The sequence below is a fragment of the Ammospiza caudacuta genome, chromosome 3 (assembly GCF_027887145.1).
Source record: "Ammospiza caudacuta isolate bAmmCau1 chromosome 3, bAmmCau1.pri, whole genome shotgun sequence".
Lineage (NCBI taxonomy): Eukaryota > Metazoa > Chordata > Aves > Passeriformes > Passerellidae > Ammospiza > Ammospiza caudacuta.
This window is the reverse complement of record NC_080595.1, coordinates 56,482,357-56,508,725: the sequence shown is the minus strand read 5'-3', so window position 1 is coordinate 56,508,725 and position 26,369 is coordinate 56,482,357. Positions and strand designations below refer to the sequence as shown.

Here is a 26,369-nt window from a genome sequence, read left to right as displayed (position 1 = left end):
TCTTGAGGCATGCATCATCCTCGTGATGGGAAGAGCAGATCACCCTCTTTTAACTCGTGTCCTCCTGCTGCCTTTAATGGCCAGAGAGGACCCCTGTGCTCATGGCTTGTACAAACAAACCACAGCTCCTTGGGGTTTGTTCTCCAGTGCTTGGTGCTCCAGCCTGGGCCCTACACCAGCCCAGGCTTCCTCTTGGCTGGGGCCAGGCGTGCCCAGGGCTCCCTGAGAAGGACCCAGGTTTTGGAGCTCCCTGGGGCTGTAGCCTGCCTTTGGCTCCAGGGTTAACCAGACGGGTGGAACTCAGTGTAGAAGTTGAGCAGCACTGGGCACAAGAGCCACAAACATCAGATGAATGTGCTCTACCTCACACCAGGCTGCTTCTGTCACTGCCATGCTGTCCAGGGAGCATGGATGCACTTCCATGGGCAGCCTGGTGATATCACAGCTTGTTCAAGAAGTTTATTTTCCTGCACCATAGTTTAGCAGCAACTTAATAGCTGTGACGCATTCTTTCTGCAATCTGATGTGTGGTGTGGCCACTCACACAACTGCATTGGCCCAAATGAAGGAACAGTAAGACAGGAACCAGCCATGGGAACAAGCAGCTGAAGTGGGAATTTTGCCCTCTGAAGAAAATTTATACTGCAGCTCTTCCTGAGTCTCCCACAAAGAATGGTGCTTAGAAGAGTCCTCTCAACCAGCCTGAGAGGGTTTATGTAGATCCTAAGCACTGCCCTGGCGCTGTTCAACAGTGCCAGCTTCTTGTTCAAGCTATGCGTCATGTCGTGCCATTTCATGCATTTCTTGTTTCACTTCCAGCTGAACTGTTCATTCTGTTTAGTGCTACGGTAAGAATTACTCCAAGAGTTGTTTAGAAAACGGGAGGATTCCATACTGTGACTGTCAGCTCAGGTTACTTGTAAGGGAAGGCAATGCCCTGCATTGTTAAAGCAAGTCAAATGTTATTTATTTTGGGCCTTGTTTCAGAGTGGCCTAACAAACCCCTCTTCAGCCTAGGTAACAGAGAATGGAAAGACATGTAATTCTTGAGAGGAACAAAAGGATCAAACAGGGCAGGGTTTTTTGTTGGGTTGGTTTTTTGGGGGTTTTTTGTGTTTTTTTTTTTTGGTGGGGTGATTGTTGTTGTTGTTGTTTTGTTTTTTGTATATGTTTTACTTTTAACATACTCTACTTGCTCTTCTATGGTTGCTAGAGACTGCCGAGGGACACCATGTGTTTAAAGTATCTTACATGCAGACACTATATAGCTGTGATGAGTAGGGCAAAGAGTAAGACACAGTGATTCAGCCTGAATCTCTTGTGGAGCTGTTAACTCTCCTTATCTCACAAGAAAAGGTGAGAGCAGGTCTGTAGGATGAGGGAGATAAGGTCTATAGGTGATAGACCTTCTCAGTAATTCATTGTCTTAGTTAATGTCTATCATGTTCATTTACTCAAGCATTCAAAAGTCATCTCAGATGCAAAATTTCCAAATTTAAACTTAAAAATATTAAACTTTTACAGCTTTTTGTCTGTTGAACTGTTAATATTTGTTATTCTACTCCTGATGATCACATTAAAATACTGAATTGTTTTTGTGTGTTCACCTATAAATGAGATTACTTTGTAACCTTCTGGTGTGTTTTGAAATCTGACAAACAGGGAGAAAGTTACAGTAAAAGTGTTTCCTTGCACAGGCTTTAACACCAGGAACGTTTTCTCCTGTAGTCCTGCAACTGAGAGAAGCAGGCAATCTATTCTTCCATCCACAGTAGATCCTGGGCAGTACCTCTGCCCTGAGGTTTTGAGATCCAATAACCTGATGTTTTTTTGTGTGCTCCTTGCCTGGAGAGAAGGAAACCACTGTCTTCAGAAGGTGCTTAACTCTGGGACCCTCAAAAGAAAAGTAAGCCCAAAAAGTAATCCTACTGCACATAAAAATGAACCCCAAAAGGCCAAAATGCTGGCAGTGGAGCACACAGCTGAAGGAAAAAAAAGAACATAAAACAGAATGTGCTTTAAATGAATGAGAAGCTGGAAGTTGGTGAGATAACTGATGGGCCTGCTGGGTGAATTGCTGTGCACAGAGGGAGCAGTTCAAGAAAGCAGAATATTGCAGAAATGTTAAATTATTTATTAGTAGCAATCCTCATTTAATAAATAATAAAAATTAAATAATAAAAATAATAAAAAAATAATAAAAATTATTTTATTCAAATCATGAAAGCTTTTAGAAAGTTTCGTTGTCCTTTGTGGGTGGTTATTAAGAAACATGGGTATGACTAAGATGGCTCAAACCCTGTGTTGAACACAGAAGCAAAAGGTGCATTACCCAGTTAGGTCTGTTAACTGTGGTGTTGTGATAGATCCCTAATTCAAACTGGTGGGCACTGCTCTGCTCTCAGAAGCATGAAACAGCACAGTTGTGCCATTCTGCCTGCCCCATTAGCCCTGCTGAAAGGCAGAATTGGGAATTGCCTGAATGGTGTCTGGTCCCTGAGCATGGAGAGCTATGAGGCTGTCAGTCCTACACCCCCCCTTGGAGAACTCCACTTAGGAAGGAGCTGGACCTGAGAATAGCAAGCTCTTTTTTGGGATGTGGCTGACTTGAAAAATACAATAGTAATAGAAACAATCCAAGTAATTTTGAAAACATGTAATTAGGAATGACCATTAAGAATAGGAAAAGTAATGAAGAACAGCATGGAGATTGTTACCAGAAATAAAAGCTGATATGTCTAGAACGCCCTTGTCTCACCTCAAAATAGCTCACAAGAGTTAGTGGGAGTTCTGGGAACACAAGATGAAACTGAAAAAGAATTCAGGAAGTCTCATTCGAGGAGAGTAACTGAAGAAAATTGTGACTCTTTACCTTAGAAAGCAGATGAGTCAGAGAAGAGGCATGCTAAAACTGTATAAACCAGCAAATGGTAATGAGAAGGTAGATTGGGGTAAGTTTCTGTTTGCTTGTCTTAAAGCACTAAAGTGAATAACTATTTAAAGAAATCAGGAGGTTGAAATTCCAAAACTGATAAAAGGAAATTCTTGTTCAGATCTCTGATTAAAGTGTGAAAGTCACTACAGCACTAAGTTGTTGTGCTGAAGAATTCAACAAGGTTTTTAAAAGGTTATCTTAATGGATATCAGAAATATATACAGCTCCCATAATGCATGTTGGATAGTTTTGGAGGGAATATTAGACTTAAGTTTTTAAGACTAGCTGCCAGGGATATCTTCGTGTTCTGTTGCTGGTTGTCCTTCCTTCTTAACAGAAAGTGTTAGGTTAGAGGTGTAATTCATTAATAGTTGTCTGCAAGGTGTGAAAACACTTCTGATTCTCAGTAACAAGCTAGAGACCACCCGTGTGTGGGTGGTGCCTGAATTCAGAGCAGCTTGGTCTCTTTTCAGGCATTGAAACAGAGTAACCCAGGTAAGGGTCATTCCCAGCATCTCTTGAAGTCACCAAGGTCTGTGGCTTGCAGGTGCACGCAGGGATGGGATTTCAGAAGTGTAATGTCAGGTCAGGAACTGATGCGATTTTATATCTGGGTAGAAAGTGTTAAGTTGCTTTTTTTTGGTCATATGGGCATTACATGTATGAGTAGAAGATCTTTGTCTCTTAAGAAGGCCCTAAAGCAAGAGAGCTTTCTGCACTTGTGTTCTGGAGTTTGTTTCACTTACAGTGACTGGAAGGCATGATGTAAGGAACTGTTGTCTTTGCCTGAAGTCTTCAGTTAAATGATTAAAGGAAATAATCAAACCTAAGCTGAGAAAATTATTGGTTTTGTTTGCCTACAATAACACTAGCAGTTCCAGTGCTTGTGGTTTTCATGGATATGCCTGTATGTGTATTTAAGTACATAGTGATGAGCAGTTCATAGTTTTTGTCAAGAGTTTGGTTGCATTAAATTATATTTGTCTGTATGTGAATTTGATGCTGGCAAGACATCAGCTAGTCAGTCATGGAGTCCTGCATTTCACCTGATAGTAACCTCCCCAGGAACAATACCTGCAGTCTTACATCCAGCTCAGAGCTGGTGTAGTTATTCTCTTGGTCTGTGCTTCTTTGTAGGTGACATGATATTTTAGGATAATTCAAAATATTCTGAACAATTATTAATGATGTTGTATACAAATTTCAAAGGTATGAGTTAGATATTTGAAAATACCTTGGTAAGCAAATCCTCCTGATAAGGGAAAGCTATATATGCAAAAAAAAAAAGAAACTAATTTCTGCTTAATTGCCAGAAGATAAGGTAATTCCAAAACGTTAATGGAAAATGCTGATATTTGGCCTTCAAATGGCAAGCATAATGCAAACCTGCTGATTGCAATCAGTGAAATGGTATGGAAAAAAACCCTCCCTTCTGGAGAGTTTGGGGAAATCAATGCCTGATAAATTGTGCATATGCCTTTGAAGTAACAATAGCAGAATTCTGGAAAGATTAAGAAGGCTGGTATGATTTCTGTTAAAATAGCGTTAACTAACTGGGTCATAAATGCAAATAAGATTATTAACTCTAGATGGCTGGCTTATGGTTACAGTGTCTCAGCTACTGGGCTTTCATGGCATTAACAGCAGACTCTCCAGTGCATGAGTCCACATCACATGGTTTTATTTTTAGTACTGATAAATGGAATATTTCAAGATCATGTGAAGCTGGGCACTGAAGGTTTCTCAGGAGCTGCCTCTTCTGCACTCCCTGACTCTGCAGGGCGACTCTGCCCAGGGCTCCCTGAATCGGGCTCTGTCCTGCTCAACAAAAGTGTCGGCTTTGGCAAATTCCACGTTAGCAGCAAAATCATTCTTCTGATACTGAGTTTGGGATTTGGTGATTCATGCAGTGTCAGGATGGTTGGGAGGGTGGCTGCAGGCCAGGCAGGATGCCCTGCCGTGGCTCATACCAAGCAGTGCTCGGGTGTGAGCATCGTGGATACTTGGGCACAACATTTTTGTTGGTATTTCCTACAGAAATGTACTTGAAAGGAATTACTGTATAGAAATGATGGCAGAGTGGGATATAACTGTGAGGATGTGGTTGGTGCTGACACGGAGGTTTGCTGGCTGGGAGGCTGGCATGGCAAAGCAGGAGGAAGCAGCGGTTGCCATGAGCTGCATATCCAGCTTCCAGCTGAAGCTCTGGGATAGTGGATGATGGAGGAAGCTAGTAGGTGAGAGCTGTGGCATCTCTGTGCTCCACTCTTTGGGGGTGCTTAGCTGGAGCCTTCTCAGCTCAGCTCCATCTCCTGCCCTGTGCTAGCTGAGCTTGGTCATCAGTCAGCTTTCTGGGATTCCTCCCCTCCTGCATCTAAACATGGAGGTACCTGATGGTCCCTGCAGTATCCTTGAGTCCAGCACAGAGTACTCTTTGGTACTGCATAAAGAACTCTGTGAAAAGCACTCTCTGTTCGATCTAGGGTCCCAGTGTTGATTCCATGCTTTTGATCTGTGGCTCTAGCACTCCATCTCCCTGCTTTTGGAGAGAGGGAGACCACCTGATTCCTCTGTTATGATGTGATGCACTCAGAACCACCCATACAGTCAGTCTCTCTCCCAAGACCACTAGCTGCTTGATATGAACAAACAATTTCCAAATAGAGCTGTTTGGTCATCCTGCTAGTGATGTCACTGTTCTAATTATTAACGTTTCTGAGAAAGTGAATTTTTCCTGGGCTCTTTCACTCCATTGCTCTGTAGGAAATGTTGTGATCTGGAAATGCAGGCAAACTAACATTTCAAAGTTTAACAAGAGCACACACAGAGCAAAACTTACTGGAATGACTCATTGCTTGCAGACATGAAAATAGCTCTCAAACCATCTAGACAGCCAGCCCCTATACCCCCAGACTACAGACAGACACGAAAATGTGATTTAATCACACATTTAAGTAAGATCATTCCTCTTTACTCTCCTGCACTGAATAGGACTGTTCTATATGCTGTACACAATAGGACTTTTTCTTTATCACATACTTATCCTGAAATAATGTCTTTAGCCTATGTATGTGCAACACTTCAGCACTGAAATAAAATTTAAAGTCATAGTGTTCTGTAAAAACATTAGAAAATTAAGGTAATTTATGTTCATCAATAAACCACAATTATTTTTCTTAACTCTCAGTTAATGAATAAGAAAACAGTGTTTTAATAAGAGAACCACTGAACTTCAATAACCACTTCAGTTTAAAAAAAATTCCCTGCAATATACCTCCTTACAATATGTGAAAATTTGTATGAAGTGATTCCAAAGGTTGGCTTCATTCCACCTCTTCTGTTAGAAGACCGTTCAACTATTCCATTCATTTCTGAAAGCTTTGCTTGATATTTAACCTAAAGTACAGTTTCCTGAATATCATTCTATTTCTTACGGTAACATTTAATAATATCGTGCCTTCCTTGTTTTTTCATGTCCTTCCGGTACTTGCTACCCTTTGCATGACTACTTTGCCAGTATGCATTCTTTTATTTTATTATTTACCTCTAATACAATATCTCAAAATTTGTATTGCTTTCCATGCTTTAAAACTCTTTTTGAGAAACACAAAACTTACTTTAAAATCTGTAAATCATAAAGAAATGGAAATTATGCATAGAATGAAGGCAAGTGTTTTCTTCAGCCCTGTCTGAAGTAATGCTGTAGATAAGGGGTCAGTGTTTTCTGGTTTTGAGTTGGAATTCATTGGACTGTGACAGTCAGAGACCTGCTGGAAATGCTCTTCCTAAAGCACCCCAGGGTGCCATTGGCCTTCTTGGCCACCAGGACACACTGCTGGCTCATGGACAGCTTGACATCCACCAGGACCTCCAGGTCCTTCTCTGCAGAGCTGCTTCCCAGCGGGTCAGTCCCCAGCCTGTGCTGGTACCTGGGGTTATTCTTCCAAAGAGACAGGACCCTGCATTTGCCTTTGCTGAACTTCAGACAGTTCCTCTCTATGCTCCTGTCTCCAGCTCTTCTGGAGGGCTGCACAGCCCTCTGGGCTATCAGCCACTTCTCCCAGCTTTGAGTGTCAGTGAAAGCTCCAAAGAGGCATTTGTCCCTTCATCCAAATCACTAATGAACAAGTTAAACAACACTGGGCCCAGTATTGAACCTTGGGGGACACAACTAGTGACAAGTGTCCATCTGGACCCCGTAAATTTTGACCCCAACAATGTATTCTAAACATTAAATATTCCATATGCTGGTTGACATGCAAGTGACTTGAGATAGAAAACATCTGCTCATTTTGCCTGGTGAAATTTTCTTAAGGATATTACTGAGGGGGAAAAAAGAGAACAGAAATGTTTGTACTTACTGCTTTTCCTCCCTCTTTTTTTGGATGAAGCAAAGGATAAAGTAGAACTAGACTATAAAAATTACTTTCAAGTGATGCAGTGCATATAAGCTAGCTGGCTCAGGCTCTTGGATACAGATCAGACAACTTCCATCTCTAGTCTATAGTTCCTCTACGGGTTGGGTTGTTAAAGGTTGAATATTGCTGCTTTTTGGTCTCTGCAAGTCAGTTCTACCTCAGTTCCTTGAAAACTGCTTTCTGCACCACTGGTAATCAATACATTTGTTAATATTTGCGTTAGGTGAGGTGTGATATTGTCCTTAGGTATGTGTTACCTGTCACCCTTCCTGCCAGCACTGACAGTTTCACGGTGACTCTTACAACCCAGGGATTATGTTCCCAACTATAGTTCACCCCTCTTGAGGCTAATAGTAATTTTACAGCTCTATAGAGCAAACCTTCCCTAGCCTGGTTTTTGCTTTGTTTTCAAGCCTGAAAACTCCAAAGGCTTGATCATAACATGTACAGTTCCAACAACATGGGGGTCAGTTTTAGTTGAGACTTCTGTGTGCCATGGTGGTAAAGAGCAATAGCAGTGATTTGTGCTTTCTGGGGTTGTCCACTTTGCCTGTCCAAGTAACTAATTTAACCCTGTATTTATAGCTCCCTTGTGTTCTCTGGAAAGTCAGGCAGGGGAAATTATTGGTCACTTGGCCAACTGCATCATGATACAGTTTTTATTTCACGGAGAAATAGCAAATGTAGATAAAACTTCCTAAGAGAGGTTTGCTCTGAAAATAGTCTGTGCAGAATTGCAGGCCAGCCAAAGCAAAGATAGCATTTTGAAAATCTGCTATTTGGCATTTCCTAGAGTATGGCATTTCTTTATCTGGTATTCACATTGTCAGAAGTTTGTATCATGTTATTGCAAATTAAGTGGGCCAGTGTGTCTCAAGCCTGAATCAGAGCCTCCACAGGGGCAATATATATGTGTATATATTAACAAAATAATTCTTGGTAGGTATCTGTTGTCTTATTTATTCTAATATGCTAAGCTGAATGTCTTGCATGTAAATATTAGGATTTTTAGTTATTGTGTTGTTAATTTAGTTCTCTTTATACCTTTCTGTCCTGAGAGGTGCAGGTGCTGAGTGGCAGTTCTGCCACTGCAGAAAGCATTCCCTGTTTTAATGACTGCTCCCTCACATTGTCCTTCTTGGAAGTAGACACTATTTCATTTTCCACTTTGTTTTCCATGTCCATTTCAGCAATTATGCAGTCCCTTCAATAGCTGATAAACACAACTGTTTACATGTCCTAAACACCTCTAGCTGAACCTTGTATGAGTGACCCCACTGGGGCAGCCAGCAGATGGGGTTCAGGTGTGCCCTTGTGCTGGAAGTCAGAGCAAAATTTGCAAAATAACATGGTGGAATTTCCTCAGTCTCACAAAAGGATTAGGGATGCACAGTCTCCATGAGTCACACAAAGACAGTCCAGGCAGTCCAATAAAAATGAATATAATTGCTTTCTTTTCTCAGTATCTGTGACTAATTTAAGGTCACCAGCATTCCTCAGGTGGACAGAAAAGTTCAATAATGGTGCGTAACTCACACAGAGGTCATATGAGTGGGCTTGATGATTGGGGTAACAATAGTTGGGTATTTCAGAGAGGAAAGTAGTCCCACTCCAGCAGTGAAGTGCCCAGCTGTACCATCTGTCTCAAATCCACCTTATAACTCAGCTTAATTACATTAGTGCACAGCTATTCTCACCTGGCAGATCATAAGAGATTTGGAGAGCTGATCTGTGCTTCTGCTGAAGTTCGGTTTATTTTTAGTTCCTTGTGTTTGAAAAAAATAACTAGGGCTGAAGTATTGTAGCTCTTGGAGAAGTAATCATGCTTGGACAACACTCTCTGACACTCCTTGTGAATTTTGAGGTTTTTTCTGTTCACATTGCTGACAAAAATCAAGTTTTTACTGTGTCTCTTAAGGAGTGAAGTTCCTCTCCTTGGAGAGGGTTTGCACGAATTTTGTGCTGCAGTCAGGTTCTATCTAAGGCTTGTTTGGTGAACATTTACAGTGATTTCACTTAAACAAGTCCAAGCTAAATTATAGTCTAACCTGTAAAATCCTGAAGATAGTCACTGATCAGCTTCTGATTATAAAATGTCCACCACAAATGCTAATGATGATGCTCAGAAACCTGGAATAATGTTACTTAGCTCTTGTGCTGTATGAGTTTGAATATCTGATGAGCAAAAAGTGATCTGTCACCTTGGTATATTTGAGATAGACAGACTTAGTGTGTTTGATAGGGGCAGATCCTCTGTGTGTGGTCGTGAGACACCATTATTTTTCTGGCACTTCTCAGAATAGACTCCAGAAAGTGAAGAACTTATGTTACCTCCTTCCTCTTGTTAACTAGCACAGTTTTATATAACAGAATTTATATGACATTTTTAAGAGTTTTCTTTTCAAATTTCCTAGTAGATTTTTTTTTCTTTCTTGAATAGTTTCTTTTCGGTTAATATATGCATGTAAAGTTATAACATTATATTTCACTATGATATGAACACTTGATAAGGAATTTTTAGCCACTGGATTGGGAAGATTGAGTATAAGGGAGAGTCTGTCTGTCATAGTCACTTCACTGGCTTTTTGCAGCAATACATTGCCCTGGGGATATTCCTGAACAGAGACCATTTACAAGGTGGGAAGATAGTGCAGGAGTTCATAAGTAGATGCTGTTAGAAAGTAGAGTAGAGCTAGTTCATTCAGAGTTGGAATGGTTTTCAGTAGTGTTTATTGTTAGCCTGTTTCCTCTTTGATTTTTTGGGATTTTTTAGAAGGTGGATATTTGGGTATTTTTAAAAGGAAGAGAGACAAGAAAAGCCATAGATTCTCTTACAAAGTTTCTATATCTCTGCATCCAGTATTTTTTTCTATTTTTAACCAGGTAAAAAAAAAAAAAAAAAGATAGCAAGTATTTTAAATCTGCTTTATGCTTGGGGTGTTTTGGTTGGATTTTTTCTTCTCTCAAAACTTCTAACAAAGATGTGTATGGATTCTGAATTCATATAGCCCTGATGAGGCATTGGTGGATATCAGTGAGTGTTATTTTTGTTCTTAAAGCGTGAGGTTCATTTACGATGAGCTTCTCATACTCAGTCCAAAAGTGAATGTAAATGTTTAGGTTTCTGAAATGGTCCTGATTTATACCATCTGTAATGTAATTTTGTCAGATGTTAGTTAAATGAGCATTAGGCTCATGTACTTTTAATTTAGTGTACACTAAATACCAGAGATTTTAAATCTACTGCCTTTTTTTTTCTTGTGAGAAAATACTCCACCATAAATGCTCAAACCCAGGGAACTTCCAGCTCAGCACAGTTATTGCATGTGTCTTATTTTAACAGGAAGGAACCTTTCCCAATGGTGCTCATCAGTGATTTGCTAGAAGGAGGGGGAACAATACTATTCTTGGTCTTTTGATCTTATAGCAAAATGGTTGTTCATCTTGAGCTAAAATAGTTGTCTCTGCATTATTTATTGCAGTGTTTTATCTGTTTGGAAGCTACAACAAAGTGAAATCTTTTTCTTACAGAGGAAGGCTATTTTATCCTTTGCTCATCGTTCCCAACATTCAGTTTTGATTTATTTTTATTTAACTTGGACCTGCCCTTGCATTTAAAGGGAGTATGTATGGGCAATTAAACAGATATATCTTACAGCCCAAGTACAGGATGACCATTGTCAAGAGACAGTGGTAGGAATGTGTATGCTATAAGAGAATTTGCCTCAGTGGAGCTGAGTGTGGATTAACTTTAAAACTGTTTTTCTGTGGAAACAGCTGTCTTTTCTGTGAAAGAGCTTTTGGGACTTGAGGATCCCAGTAAAGGGAAAGGAGTCAAAAGCACACCATAGACCTTCTCACTGTCACACTGTTGTGTGTAAGATGGGAGAAGAGCAGACCTCCATCAGTTTCCCTTTCAAGAACATAATAGTGTGCAGCTATCTTGTGCATATGGGTGATTAAGTCTTAATTTTTCATGCTTAATTATTTTCCTTCAGATTATCACCAACTATTTTCTTTAATAGCCCTTGAAGGAATAGTTAACAAACTTACTCAACTGAGAACCAGTAGCTAGATACCAACATCTTCTCATCCATGTTAGATTCATATCACCTGTTATTTTTCTCACATCCAACTTTCTGTTCTGACCTGTCAAATCTTCTGCTTCCCAAACATATGTATGGGATATACTTTGGATACAGCAAATTTCTGTTGGTGTGGGGTTTTTTTTAAACGTCCCACAAAACTGTGGTTCTCTGAAGTCACAATTAAATGTGGTGAGTCCAAAGTGAAAAGAGTAATTCCTTTAGAACTGTGAGCCACTTCATTCATAGGAGTGTGATACTTCTTGTTTGGTACCAGTGAGGAGTCTTGGGCCTGTTTTCCTCTGAAGTAGGCGATACCATAACACATTCTGTGTTCTGTGAACAAATAAAATGGTTATGTGGCAAATCCCTGGGACTAATAGACACTGAGGAGGGTGTATTTCTTAAAATGAAGTGTATCACTTAAGGAGACCTGTAAAGCTTTAGAGCCTTTCTGAGTCCTCGTCTTGGCAGTTTACTATCAAGGCCCCTAAATGTATTCAGTGAGATGTTGACAGTCTAGGTATTTTTAAGACAACATCTTACACTAAAGGCATTCCTTCCTCAAAACAGCCCTCAAAAGAATTTTTGTTTTGCCATTGTCTGTTTGCCAAAATCGTTTCCTCAAGCTTTTAGAGATCAGACTGGCATCCATTGGGGATTTCATGCCAACCATATGATACCTTTCAAAAATAGGTATATGTGGTGGGTAGGATGCCAGCCTCAAGATACCTTTTAAAAATAGGTGTGTTTGCATTCATCTGCAAAACAAATTAACAAAACTTGCTGGGGAGCATCAACATTCTTCCCAGTGGGTGAGCAAAAACCACACTGTTACTTGCAGAGGCTGCCAGCCACTGACACACAGAGTAAGGGAGCACTGGGGGAACGGACACCTCCCCTGCAGGTACTCAGAGGGCTGTTCCTGGAGAGCTGCACTGCTCCTACCTGGCCCCTTCTCCTTCTGTAGCTGCACAGGTGATCCCAGTCTTTGTCAGCCTGGTGTGTGCCCTGAGCATTATGAAAACAAACACCAAGGAGAAAGGGGGAAAAAGTTAGAGCAAGTGTGTCCAACAAAATGGCACAGAGCTTCTGATGTATCCCTACATTGAACTTAACTTCAGAGCTTTACCTGAGGTGTTTGAGTTAGGGATTTGGAGTAGGGTTTCACATGAAAGCCACAGAGAAGTCTGTGGTCAGAAGAAGGTACAGGGTTGGACCTTTCATGTCCATTAATGTCAGCACTTTCTTGCTGGTCCAGCCTTACCTCTGATTTCATTTAGCACAAGGCTAAGTCCCCAGGGACATGCTTAGCTTATTGACAATGTTATACCATGAAATCAGAGTGTAAGCTTAAAAAAAAAAAAAAAAAAAAAGAAACTCCTTTTCAAAGAGCAGAACAAGCAAGATGACAGCAGCTACAGGATAATATACCTCTTTCAATGAAAATGTAGGATCCTGGGATACAGGATGTACTAGTGGCAGTGGAAAGCTGTACCAGTGGCAGCAGCTGAACCCCGGGGGCTGTGAGCAGCTGCTGTGCCCTCGGCACAGGGCACCACTGACCAAAGCCTATCCTGAGGCATGGATAGGGAATATTGTATGACATCTGTCCCTCAGATATCTGGAGGCAGCCCTTCTAGGAGGAGAGCTCACTTTTATTGTTTAGTCTAGAGAAGCATGAAGAATTTGGAATTTTGGTGTTTTCTGTCTCCCAGAACTTCTTTGCCATTCATATATGCCCTCTGTAACCTGCAGCCCCTATTGTGAGCTGGCAATTTTTTTCAAGAAATGTAAATGCCATTACAGATTTGCCATTCTTTAGCTGCAACACAATGTTTGTTATTAATAGTAGTAGTTTCTTCTTAGTAATAATAATTCCTTGATGGGTATCATACCTAGGAAGGTGACAGCTCCACATGCAAATGAGGCACTTCATCCGGTTGTAATGTCACTGGAAACAAAAAGTCAGAGCTCTGCAGGTGTGGGAGAGATAAAGGAGTGTCATTAGAGAATGCAATAGAAGACAAGGAGGATAGGAAAAATGGGTGATGCCAGCTTGCTGTCTACCACATCTGCTGCTTTTTTGTCTGGTATTATTAGGAGGAGAAATACTTGCTTGATGCTCTTTGTGTGATTGAATTAGTTTGAATGGAGAGAATAATCCTGGCATTATTGTAATGGCACGAAATAAAGGTCATAAGGGAAGGTGAAAGTAAGAACAATTGCAAACAATTTGCAGTGTGAGAAACTAGGAGAGAGAAAACTTAGAGAACCTTTATGCTAAAAAATACATATATTTAAAAGACAGTTAAATGTTAATTGAACTAAAAATTTGCAGAACTAAATATTGGTTATAGCTAAAGTGTGGTGAGAAGCAATAGCTCATTAACTGCAACTCTACTGCTTATTCTGGGTGCCTGTTCCAATGTCCAAATTATATTTTAGTTACAAAAATCCACTTCAGTTAGCTCACTTCAGTTAGTTAGCTAGTGAATGTACAAAGCTGGCACAGGTTCCTCAAGGATTGATAGGGATGTGTATTCATGCACATACCCATGTTATATGTATGTGATGTATATACAGATATGTGTATATATGTGTAGCTGTATCTCTCTGTACAGTGGAGGGAGAGGCACTGAAATGCCTTTATTGCATGTAAAGGTGTTTTCTCTGGTTCTTGTACTTCAGTGTTCCATTTCTGCTCCCCACTCCCCACCCATCTTTTTTTTTTAGTTGATACACTTCGAGATTTTTCAGCTCTGTGGCCAGTAATAAACTGTAATGTGTGCCAGTGTGTTGCACCTACTGTATGCACATATTTATCCTTAGTTGTATCCATGACTAAAGACCAATGTATTTATTAGGGAGTTGCATAACAGGACTACTTGATAAAGCAAACAGGCGATGCTCAGTGACTCCAGGTAGATTGTCCAACCCCTTTTGTCAGTGCTTTTTTCAACCTTTATATGTTCCTTTAAAAAGTTGAGTACTTTCCTAAAAGCTTAGGATTGGAGGAAGCCTTTGGATAGACTGAGTGCTGTACTCTGCTGCTGTAGGCAATAGCCTGATCTCCTTTGTTATTCTGTCCTGGGAACAGTTAGGTCTTGTGCTGCCGCTGCTTGGAAGGTGGAACTATTTCAGTAACTTTCAATAGCATTAGAAATGTAGTATGATTTATCTGGGGAGGGAAAGGCCAGCTATTCCATATGCTCAATGGAGTTAGAATGCATCTCATCCTGTGCATTGTGCAAAGATGTCATCTTCACTTGTAATTGCAGAAATGCTCATGCTGGATACAGGAATGTGGCACTTCAGGTGTAGCAAATTGGGCAGTTATCAAGCATTGGCATGGAGTATTCTCTGCTCTCTGTTGCTGTGGCAGTCCATCTGCAAGCATATCCATTTTCACATATCCATAGCATATGTGAAAATGAATGCTGGAGAAGACCTCTATCTTTAGAGCATATGCCTTTCCCCAGTAAAATGGATGGAGGATCAGAGATTTGAAAAAATGAGTCACTGACTCACTACAGTAAATCCATAATAAAATCTATCTAAATTTGGTAAGGAACTCTAGGAACTAATTGCCCTAGTTACTTACCTCTTTTATTTTTTTGTAAATGTTTGTCCCTTGCCTCTCTAGCAATTATGTACTGTATGTACTGAAATAAGATTTCAGTAATGACTGTTGTGTGATATTCTAGATTAAGGACTTCTGCTCTTGCAAAACTGATTGGTGTCATATTTTCAATTATGTCCTTCAAAAACCATACTGAAATTAGGAATAACAAAAGCTCTCCAAATGTTTTGGATTTTAGTGGTCTTGTATTGTGTTAGAAAAATGTGAAAAAAATATTTAAAAGTTTCAATAGCATGTAATAAATTTAGATTGTCAAACCTGGTTTCTATTGGGAAGAGATCACGTTTACTATAACTCACACATTTGCTACTCCAAAATTTCAGTTACTCAAAATTTCTTGTCTAAAATCTTAAATAGATAATAACATTGTTAGCAGCATTAAAGTATGCAGTCAATTCTTGGGTAGGGTTTCTAGCACATTTAGGATTAATTAAATTTAATTCCAAAACATCAAGTTGGTAATTAAACCAGAGGAGTTGAAGGTCCTGAATGCTGAACTTTTAAAACAATTTTTTTACCACTATTCCTTGTATAAAAAGGAGCTCAAAGAAAACATAAGACTGACTCAAAAGCTCACAGCTTTGTGGACAGCATCCTGTTTAGGGGCAAATTGTTGGCTTTTACATTGTATTTAATATCTCAGGCCAAGTTTTATTCATGAGAGATCCTATCCTGTGTAAGACAGTTGTTTAGAAACTGATTAATACCTGTGATACATTTTTTTTCAAGAGTAGAACAAGCACAATTTGTGTTTTTTATAGAATTAAAAAACCCCACAACCAACCAACCAACAAACAAACAAAACTAATTAGACAATATAGAAAGGGCCATAAATGGTCCACAGAACTTACTTTTGTGTACCAGCATTCTCGCTCTTTTGAGTTCAACATAAAACAGTTCAGACCTTCAATACCTGTGTGAAGATGCTAAGTAGAAAGCAGAGGACCATAAAGGCAGAAGTAGAAATGGGTCCTCTGTGACTTGAAGCTGTTAGTGAAAGTAATGATATCTTTGCATTTATGGGTTAGCAGTAAAATTCCTCTTTGTAGAGGAGTAATTCAAGCTTATGCGTTATTTAAGTGCATTATCAATGGGACTTGTTTTCATATGCTTTACATTTGAGCCTTAATACTTGGGGCAATCCTTCCTTTCTTTATCTCTTCTTCAGCATGCTAAGTGTCTAAAATGAAATTGGAAATACTCAAAGCAGTTGTGGACTCAGCACCTGTAGTCAGATGTTAAATGTAAATTACGGCATCATCTTTAAAATGACCTCGTAAGATAACATTTGCTCTGTGTTTAAATGGGTTGAATTTTCAAATTACAAATTTGCTTCCTTATGAGGCTGTTATCAGAAGGCATAGAAAAATCATTGTCTCGCTTTCATTTCTCATTATAAAGCAATACGTTTATTTTGGAAGTTACTAATTTGTATCTAATTGAGATGGATGGAGGCTCTAGTTAATCTTGTTTACATTCAAATGTACTCTTGGATATTTTATCAAGTCTAAACAAAAGACAGGTTGTACAGAATCTGAATTAAAATTTTCAAGTTTTAACAAGATTCCTGCTTAAAAGAGAAAAGAAACAAAACACAACAAAGTGACTCTTGTCACTTTGCCCATAATTCATATTACAAAGTCAGCTTGTGTGTCTAATTTATAAAATAGTGCGTTGATCTCAAATCTTAGCCAGACTGAACAGGGCAATTTTAGGACAGGTAGTAGCATTCTTAATGGTGTTAGCTAAAGCATTCATGTTATTTGAACAACTAGTTCTCTTTTTTCCCCTAAATTTTGCCTAGCAATTCATTCTGGTTTGATGCAGAATTCATTTGGTGTGATGTGTGAAACATGAGCAGTGTCTAAGTGTTTAAAGATTGGTGTTTTGGTGGTGATAAGTACTTTCCACTCAATAATGATCATAATTAGCCTTAGCAGCTCCCAGCTTTTAAGGATGAAGATTTGTTTCAATGTTATCCTTGAGTTTTTCTTCACTTCTTTCATAATACTGTTAGGTGTTGCTGGCAAGTACACTTACTTCATTGTTGCATTTTGCCTCAGGGTAAATGAAATTATGGCTCTGTGGATTTGATTTATACCAAAATGAAAACAAAATTTTGACAAATCTGTGCTATTCTTGTTTAGGTGGAAAGGACAGAGTGAAACCTCCAACAAAATGCATCTGCTTGCATTGCTATAATGGAATATTTTATTTACTGCTCATCCAACATAAGAATTTTTTTAAAGAGCTGAGTGTGATATAATCCATCTAGGGGCATTTTATAATTCGCCAACTGGAAACAGGACTGGTGACTTAGAGTGCAGCTGCAAGGTTATATAAAGTAGAAGCCAGTGTTTTTCTGCAAAATCTCAAATGGGATTCTACTAAGCAGTGTAACAACAGAGAGGTGATTTGTCATACTTGCTTCTCCCCGTAAGCTTTATGTATGAACAAAGAAATGGTTTTCCTGTGTTTTTTTGTGGGTCGAGGGTTGATGCTCCAGGCTGGTGAGCTCCATTGGTAGACACGTTCTTAAGCTGTGACCTTGACACTCTGAATAGTGCAAGATCATCCCTCAGCTGTCAGGTTTAGGTTTTAGGTATGCATATCTATATCCTAGTCCTGAAAACGACTGCTGGTTTCTTTGTGAAGTGGGAAGGGTCTGTCTACTTAGAGCTCATCTTGGGACTAGAATCTTTAGGAGGATCAGTCTGTCTCTGTAAACAGCAAAATATATTTCAGGAAAATTTTGCTTGTTGCTTTTAGATGATTAATTGTCTATTTCATTTTATGAAAAAGTGTCATTACAGCTGGATGTTTATTAAGTAGTTGAAATGACACTCTACTAATTGAATATTTAATATATATTTACTTTGTTTGCATACTCTCTGTCTCAGTAAAATAGCTGGGGGGGGAATTTACTTGTGTGAATGTAAGTGTCCCATATATATCTGCATGTTTTTGAAATAAAACTGATTTGGAAAAAAAAATTTTTGGAGAAAAAACTAATTTGGAAAAAATGTTTTTTAAGAAAAAGTCACTAACAGAAGGTAAATTGTTTTATTGCTAATTTTTACTTCACACACTAGGATGACATGCTATTTTCAGTTTATACTGAGGTCTCGAGAGGTACTGTATTTGTTAAAATGGTATTAATTAAAAATGAGAGAGCAATTGGTTGGTTTAGACTTGATTAGATTCTCCAGAAAAGCTCAGATAGCTCTAATGTGGAGAGAAGAATCTAAAGCTGCTTTGTATTCCTTCTGCACTCAGTAGCAAAGCAACTTCTCTATGAAATTTCTATTTTTTAATAATTTGAGACTCTCAGGGGTTGTTTTGAATATGAGTATTCAATCTGAGTGTTTAAATTGTGTGCAGAGCATGCTGCTTTATTTGAAGTCAGCAAGGGGTGATGATTTGATGAAGAGTCTGACAGTCTCTGAGATTACAGTGGGGGAATCATTTGAGGTAGTGCTGGATAATCTGTGCAGGGCTTCCTGTTTGCAGCTTCTATAATGGAGTCCTGTGTTCCAGTGCTCCCTGTGATTTTATTGAAAGTGTGCAGTACCTTCCAAAAAGGCCTGACGGTGAGAGATTGTGCATTTCCTGACAACCATGGCAAAATGATTCCAGCTGTTCTTGAGAGATGCCTAATGCTGGGCCGAAAATTGCTATTTTGTGCATCTTTAGGGTTTAATGCAATGATATTTATCTGGCAGTGTTGTCTAACTGGTTCTTGTTAAATAGCTGTTAGCACAACATGCAGTTTTGGTAATGCTGGTTTTGTTTGTAATCTTTTAAGGTTGTACTGGTGAGGTGGAATGAACCATTCCAGAAATTAGCAACCTGCGATGCAGATGGAGGAATATTTGTTTGGATACAATACGAAGGCAGATGGTCTGTGGAGCTCGTGAACGATCGTGGGGCACAGGTTGGTATGCATGTTTTCTCTGCAGCCAAGAGGGATCAGCTCCTGAGAGGCCAAATGAAGAGGGCAAGGAATGAGACTTTATACCTTTCAAAAAGCACAGGAGAAAATGAAACATTTGCTTATTGGAAGGAACGTGCAAGAATTGTCATAAAGGCACTTGGCAAGCACAGTGCTTTCTCCAGTAGGCATGACATCAGAGCTTTAGCTGGGCTAATTGTTGGCCTGTCTCATTCTGTGCACTGCTGCCTTTTATTAAAACAGTAAAAGAGATCCTACATGGCTCATATATCTATTTTCTTGTCTTTGATATGTTAAGGTGAGCGACTTTACATGGAGCCACGATGGGACTCAGGCACTTATCTCCTATAGAGATGGATTTGTGCTGGTCGGTTCAGTCAGCGGACAAAGACACTGGTCTTCAGAAATAAACTTGGAGAGTCAGATCACCTGTGGCATATGGACTCCAGATGATCAACAGGTAATGAAAATGGGGCATTTAGGGGTATCAGTTGGGTTGCACTGCTGTGCTATGGAATACATCTCTTAAAAAGTTACCAAGTAAAATGGTCACGTAGTAAGATCAGTTTCCATCAAAAGTGCTGCTCCCACTGATAATGAAAATTTGGTTAATCCTGTTGTTCTTATTAGGTGAACATGATAGTGTACCAAGTTCCCTATCATCACTTTTCCCCCTGATTCACATACAGTCTTATTCAAAATTAGTTGTTTGAGACAGGAATCTGTTAATTGTACCCTTAATTTGTTGTTACAGCTATCTTATAACTGCATTTGAGCAGAGATACAGCCTGGACTGTTAAACATCTGATTGGATGTTTTTGTGTAGATTTGTCCAGTCTGCACTTGTAGTAAAAGCAGTTCCAGCAGCACATATGGTTATGTTTTGCATTCACATAAGCAAATGTATGTAATTGGGTGTTGAAGAGATGTCTCGGCCTTACGCAAATAAAATTTAAAAGAATAAGTTTTGCTGAGCTTTGAAAAAGCCAGTTAAAAAAATGTTCTTTACCATTTTTCTGAACAATTATATGATAGTGGACACAGCAGCATTTCCAGCATGGCTGGAGCAGGAGCACTGGTTTCATTTGCAGGATTTACACTGCTCCCTTGCCTTTCACTGCTGAGCTGACTGGATTGGTCCTTCCTTGCTGCCACTGTGGTTGTGAATGGGTGTATAATTCAGTGCTGAAGGAAATGATAGCCATAGAATAGTGCCGAGAGAAACCCTGTTAGGATCACAGCTGGATTGTTTTCCTTCCTTCATTTTACACCACCATGGAAAAGATTCTGGTTCAAGACTCAAGGTACCACTCAATTTAGAACACTATAAATTCATCCAAGGCAGAGTTATTTTGGGAATTGCTAGTGGAATATAATAGCACTAATAATATACATTTCTGCAGCAGCATCTAATAATTTTAGAGTACTCTGCATAGAATAATGAATTAATTATTGCAACACTGCTTTTTAAAGCCAGCGAGCCTGCCCGCCTATTTTTGAATCTAGGGAAATGTAAATCTTGACAATAAATAATTTACTTGAGATCAAGAGGAAGAGACAAGCAGCAGAAGTAGGAGGGGAAGCTGAGATCTAATAGCTCTCAGTCCTGTGTTTTAAACATGAGGCTACCCCATTTGTGTGATGCTCAGTTGTTGCTACTGTATTTGGAAATATCTTCACTTGAGTGTTTAATTTGGAGTGGCTGACTGCCTTTAATTCAGTTTAGCCAATATGTTTGTACTTTCTAATCTGTATGCTCCATAAGTGGTTATTCCAGGAAACAAACACTTGTTCAGCGTCCAGATAAATGCTTTCGAACATAATGGCCAATTCCAGCTATGTGAAAATGACTTGCTTGACTTACAGACTCTGCTGCTGACAAATTCACTGAAATAGAGACCCAAACCAGCCTCGAGTTTAATTTGCTCTGCACAATTCTCCCTAACTATGTGGTTTGCAGGGGTTTGCATGTTAAGTGATGATGGATCTTTGTACTATTCCTTGGAGCTGGTGGAAAGAAGTGATCTTCTAAAATATATTTAGATGTACTTGCCTCTGGAGGCATGAGGAAACATGAATCACAGAGGTGCTGGGTGAGAGACTGTGCTCTGTTCAAATTAAAAATAGCAAACAGGGGGGGAGGACATTGCATACATTATACATAAATAAATGTTTATGGAAATGGATACCCTTACTAGCTTATTGCCTCACCCAAATTTTCTCCTGATTGGTATGTGTGCAAATGAGAACAGAGTCTACAGTAGCTTCAGCATCTTCCCTATTGCTTAGTGTACTCTGCTTGTCCGTACAGTGACTGAAAGATAAATGTTGGCATTTAAATTTAGACTTTTCTACTGTTCTTTTTGTTACCCCTCTGGCACCTTGAAGGTTGCTAGTGAAAGTATTTCTGGAAAGTATTGTACACCACGGTCCCATGACCTTTTACACAATTATCTTTAAAATTTACATTTTCAGGGGGATTGTCTTGTTCAGTATCATGTTTCTATTATCCTGATAGAAATCTGTCCAGTATAGTGTGTCTGTTCACTTCACTCTTCAGTTCTCTCGACTTTCTCCTTCACTCCCTTCTGCATGCGTCCTGGTGGCTTCTCCTGTCTCCTCCATCTTTTCTCCTGTATATTCAGCACCAGTAAGCTGTCACCTCTGTCACTCCTTGCTTGGATGGCTGTGTGGCAGTTCTGCAAGAGGAGGGTCATTTCCTACCACCACCTTTCTGCTGGAGACAAGGAAGGCTGGAGCTGCAATATTGTCACCATCATCTTGCTTGACAGTGTGTGTGGCCTCTGGGTTTGTGTCATTACTGTGCTTGAAGTAAAGCACCTCTGAGGTAGTGGCTAATGTGTGGAGATGGGATGAGGGCTAGAGAGGTGGCCAGAGTGGACTACAGTCCTGCTGAAATTGAGCATATAATTATATCTTTTAACTGATGTGGTACATACTCTGCCCTGGTTAAGTTATTGGCTGATTTTATTAATACTGGCCAAAATTGTTCTACATTTTCTTTTAGGAAGAGAGTGTTACCATTCTTCTTGTGGCTGAGTTGTTTTTCAGGTTTTTTGAGCTCTCCTTGTTTGCTGGGGACAAACTTACTTTGAGTCACATGGTTGACTGCAGTGCTTTCCCTCAGCATCATCTCTCTCAGGTGAACTTGTCATGAAGGTCATGGGCAGATTTCTGTAGTTCACACCCAGATCTCAAGTATGGACTTGGAGCTGGGGGCTTCTTCAGCTAATTCTATACATAGGCCTTTTGAATGTGATTCTGCATGTTTAGTTCAGAGGACTAGAAGTCAGTTTTCTCACCTCACAGTGTGTCTGTAGTCTCACTCATTCAGGCATTTCCTCCTCCTGTACCCTTGAACCAGAGCACATATCTGGCTAAAACATGGCCCCATTGGGCTTTTGGGGATGTACAAATGGAAGATTTTATAAGACTGGGCTGTCTGTCTCTCAGGCAGAGAGCCATTCTTGTGTTAAACTTGGATGGATGGGATTTCAGGAGTGGGACTTTCCTTACAGTTTTTAAATGTTTTTTTTCAGGGCTACAAGAGGCTATAGGAGTCATGTGGAGTATTTTTCTGGTGAGCAGGCTCACCTACAATCATGTTAGGAATGAAAAGTATATATGAAATGAAAAATGAATTTGAAATATCAGAGATGCTGTGTCCTATCTTGAGACACTTCTGTGGCATTTTCCCATGCTTGTTTTCCAAGAGGAAGTGTACATACCAAGCAGATTGAGGACTTTATAAGTGAGAAAATCTTGACTTTTGTCTAACCAAAAGGTTTATTTATAGTTATAGAAGCAATGTCAATAAGTAATTGAGAATTTTCCCTAAACCCACAAGTCATACAAAACCTATTTCCAGTGCTTTATCTCCCTTCCTGTGTGTTTGCTGAGCTTGCAGTGACATTTTTCTGTCGTCTACTGCCCGGCCACCCTTTCCCCTCTTTTTCTCCCTATATTTTACTCATTAAAGAGATTATCTCTCTTTATGATGGAGAAGGACAGTGTCAGAGAACTGGGTGGGAACTGTAGAGGATTATCCTTTAGTTTATAGCAATATAGTGTAACTCCTTGAACTCCCCTGGGATTGTTGCAGTTGCTGTGTGTGAGAAGGGAAATCACTCTCCAATAGAGGAAACCCTCCATGAAAATGAATTAATGTATTTTAATTCCTGGATATCCCAGGAGGTGCTAGTAACCTATATTTGTTCCCTGCATCTCTGCTAGTACAAATTATTAGACTTTTCTGACAGCTCTAAGTGCCTAATTCTGCTTTTTCCCCCTCCCCTTTTCCTGTTGAAAGCTTTTATTGTTGGAAGTTCAGGGACTGGATAGGATTCTGGCTAGGACATGACAGGTTTACATATATATGTATACATATATGCGTATATATATGCTTATATATATATATATATATATATATATATATATACATATATATATACATACACATATACAAGTATATATGACCTTTGCCAGCATGCTTCCTTCAGTTTGGTTTGAAAATAAGTATATAAGCAGGTAGGCTAATCTCATTTGAGTCCTGCTGGGTACAACACTAACTGTTGTACCTGGTCCCATTGCAATGCAACATGCACCAGTACTAAAAATGTGTAAATACAGGCCCCAAGGTTCAGCCTCTTCTGTACCTAATCAGACAAAATGATGCTCATGGTGAAACAGAAAAGCAGCACCGTGTTAGGAGCAGATGCCCTGTGCACTGAAGGGTCCTGTAATGCCCTTGAAGAGAACAGAGAGAGCAGCAGCAGATGAATTGTGTGGCATCAAACACAAAGCAGGGCGCAGGAGCTCTGTATGTTGTTTTTTTGGGAGTCTCTTGAAGCTGGCAGTAGCTGTGCAGGGAGGCAGTTTCTAAGCTGTTACTCACTCCTGCTCCCGGCTCTTGCCATCCTATTCCCATGGCAACCGCAGGGACGCTTCAGCAGCATCTCTGTTCCGTGACAAGCAGGAGGCAGGGCAGCCTTCAGCTCCTTCCCCCTGCCGGCAGCGCATCAGCGTGGAGCCAGATGGGAGCTCCACGTGAAGAAGAGAATGTGTGTTGTCCCTGGGCCCAGCAGTGGGGTGGGGTGACATCCCTGTGCTGGCACAGCACACAGTGCCATACGGGTCCCTGCACAGGATCAGGGCAGTAGGAGCTGATTAACAAGAGGTGCTGTCAAATTGTTACCAGTGGCATCAGGAGTTTCATGAGCTGCTCTCTCAGAGTTCTTGAGTTTGGCATGGCTTTAGTCCTTGGCAGGAATTTTACCTAATAAATCCCCTTTAGTACAGTCTGCATTTGGATCCTCTGTTTTCATCTGTGAACTATGATTTGCAGTTGCTACTGCGTTTTCAAGGGAATGGTGTTCTGAACAGCTCCTAAGCTGAAAGTAAGGATAGTAGCCTTACCTAGCTTCCAGAACACAGATTTATAAGTGTTTGAAAATGTTGCATCAGTTTGGGCCCTGCTGTTGTCTTCCCACCTACATCTGCATTTGCCTGTGGCTCTGAAATGAGGTGTTTGTGCTCCCACTCACCCTCCTGCTTTGGTTTTATTCAGGTGCTGTAGCACACATTCAATTTGGGCAGTCCTTGCTGTTATGGTAGTCACACTGGTCAAGTTTAATTATTCTCAGACATCTGGAGTTGTGGAAAAAAGTCTTGAAGATGGCCTTCTAATGAGTTGAGAGAATGATGAAAGGGAGCTACAAAGGGGCAACTGGGGCAGTATGGGGAAGGTAGCTGTTTACCATAATTGTTATGAATGAGAAAGAAGGCCAAAATGAAAAAGGTTACATCTTGTAAATTTTGAAAATGTAAGCAATTATTTTGGTCTTTATTCAAATAATTCTTGTTCCTATAAAGGATTTATAGGTTCACATAAAGGAGCCTTAAAGATGCTAGGGAGTAATTGTATTTTTGTGTCTTAACATATAGAAATGCATTGTTTTCTCCCAGCAGTTGTGGATGTTGAGGCTACCAAATGATGGTTACAATGACTAGGGCCACTCAAAATTGCACTGTAAGATACAGTTGTTGAGGAAGATCTGATTTTCATTGATGGATGAATTACTCAGATTACTGAGAAAAATGGCTGGAGGCTTTTTATAGCTTTGGAGACGTGTCATTAATTAACTAGGCAGTTTATTCAAACCACAAGGACTGCAGACAATGGTTAAATCACATATAAGCATTTTAGCATTGCATGCTGCATAATTGAGCAGCAGCATTAAAATGCAGAAAGAGGACAGGGGAAAGAGACTTCAGTTGTCTTTGGAGATAAATCCGTTTGTTATATAAAACAAACAGATAAAACCCATCCCAGCTTAACTGTCTAATATTTTGGACTGTTTTCAGAAGCATTTCAAACCTTTGTGGCAAACTTGCTATTAAAATTAATGATTTCTGCTTACTTGTGCTAAGGGGTCTGTAAATATTTACTAAGCTATTTCAGCCTTTTGTAAACAAAATATGTGGGGGGGGTATATAAACTGAAAATGTTTAAATATTTTTGCAGAGTTTTATATATTTATACATGGAGGAAGATAGTAACATTGGTTTTGCTCTTTGCTTGGGAGACTTGATTTTTATGATGGTAGATAATAGTGACAGATTTTGTGGGAAAAGTAATGTGAATTTTAAGTGGTATTTTGCCTTTCTTTCTCCCATCTCTTTTTATTATGTTGTTTCCAAGGCTGTATTGTGCTATTTCCTAAATAATAGATATCTCTTTTTTTTCTCCCCTTTTTTTCTGATAGCAGTGTATAGCTGTATTAGCATTATTTTTCCTTTGCCTTTTTGTCTCAAGTAGGTTTTTATTCATCATTCTGCTGAGAATACAGCTTCCAAAAAGAAGGAAGGAGAAAACTTAGCTTGGTGCACTGTTGTCATTTCTTGGTTGTGCTTTCCTTTTTCACTAGCAACGAGCAGCTACACTGCAGATTTTTGTGCTCAGATGAGAACTTTTTAGGCTTTGCCTTGAGTTTTGTGGAGGGTAGGCAACAAGGATGTTCTCCTTAGAGCCTCTAAGGCTTATCCACAGCTTCAGGAGCTATGGTATCTATCTGTGGGTTTATTCCAGACAAATTTTTCCTGCCAGAAAGCCTGGTCTGTGCTGCACAGTTACTGAGCGGGTAATTGGAGGAGCAGAGCAATAAGGTGATACTTCAATGTGCTTTCTTCTTCCCACTCGCTTCATCTGTGCCTTGCCTAATCTTTCCCTGGATGCTCTTCATGCAGCCTGCAGAGGCAAGGCACTGGGAGAGCTAACGAGATGCTGCCATTTGTTCCAGTCATGAGAGCTGTGCCA

General features: G+C 39.8%; 1 protein-coding gene across 1 annotated transcript in view; it reads left to right on the top strand.

Annotated features, from left to right (window-relative positions):
- Positions 1-26,369, top strand: part of TULP4 (TUB like protein 4) — a 143,252-nt gene that overhangs the window by 76,251 nt on the left and 40,632 nt on the right. The window contains exons 3-4 of the mRNA XM_058801865.1: positions 18,887-19,015; positions 19,332-19,493. Coding sequence (XP_058657848.1) covers positions 18,887-19,015; positions 19,332-19,493 — 291 coding nt within the window. The remainder of the gene's footprint in view (positions 1-18,886; positions 19,016-19,331; positions 19,494-26,369) is intronic.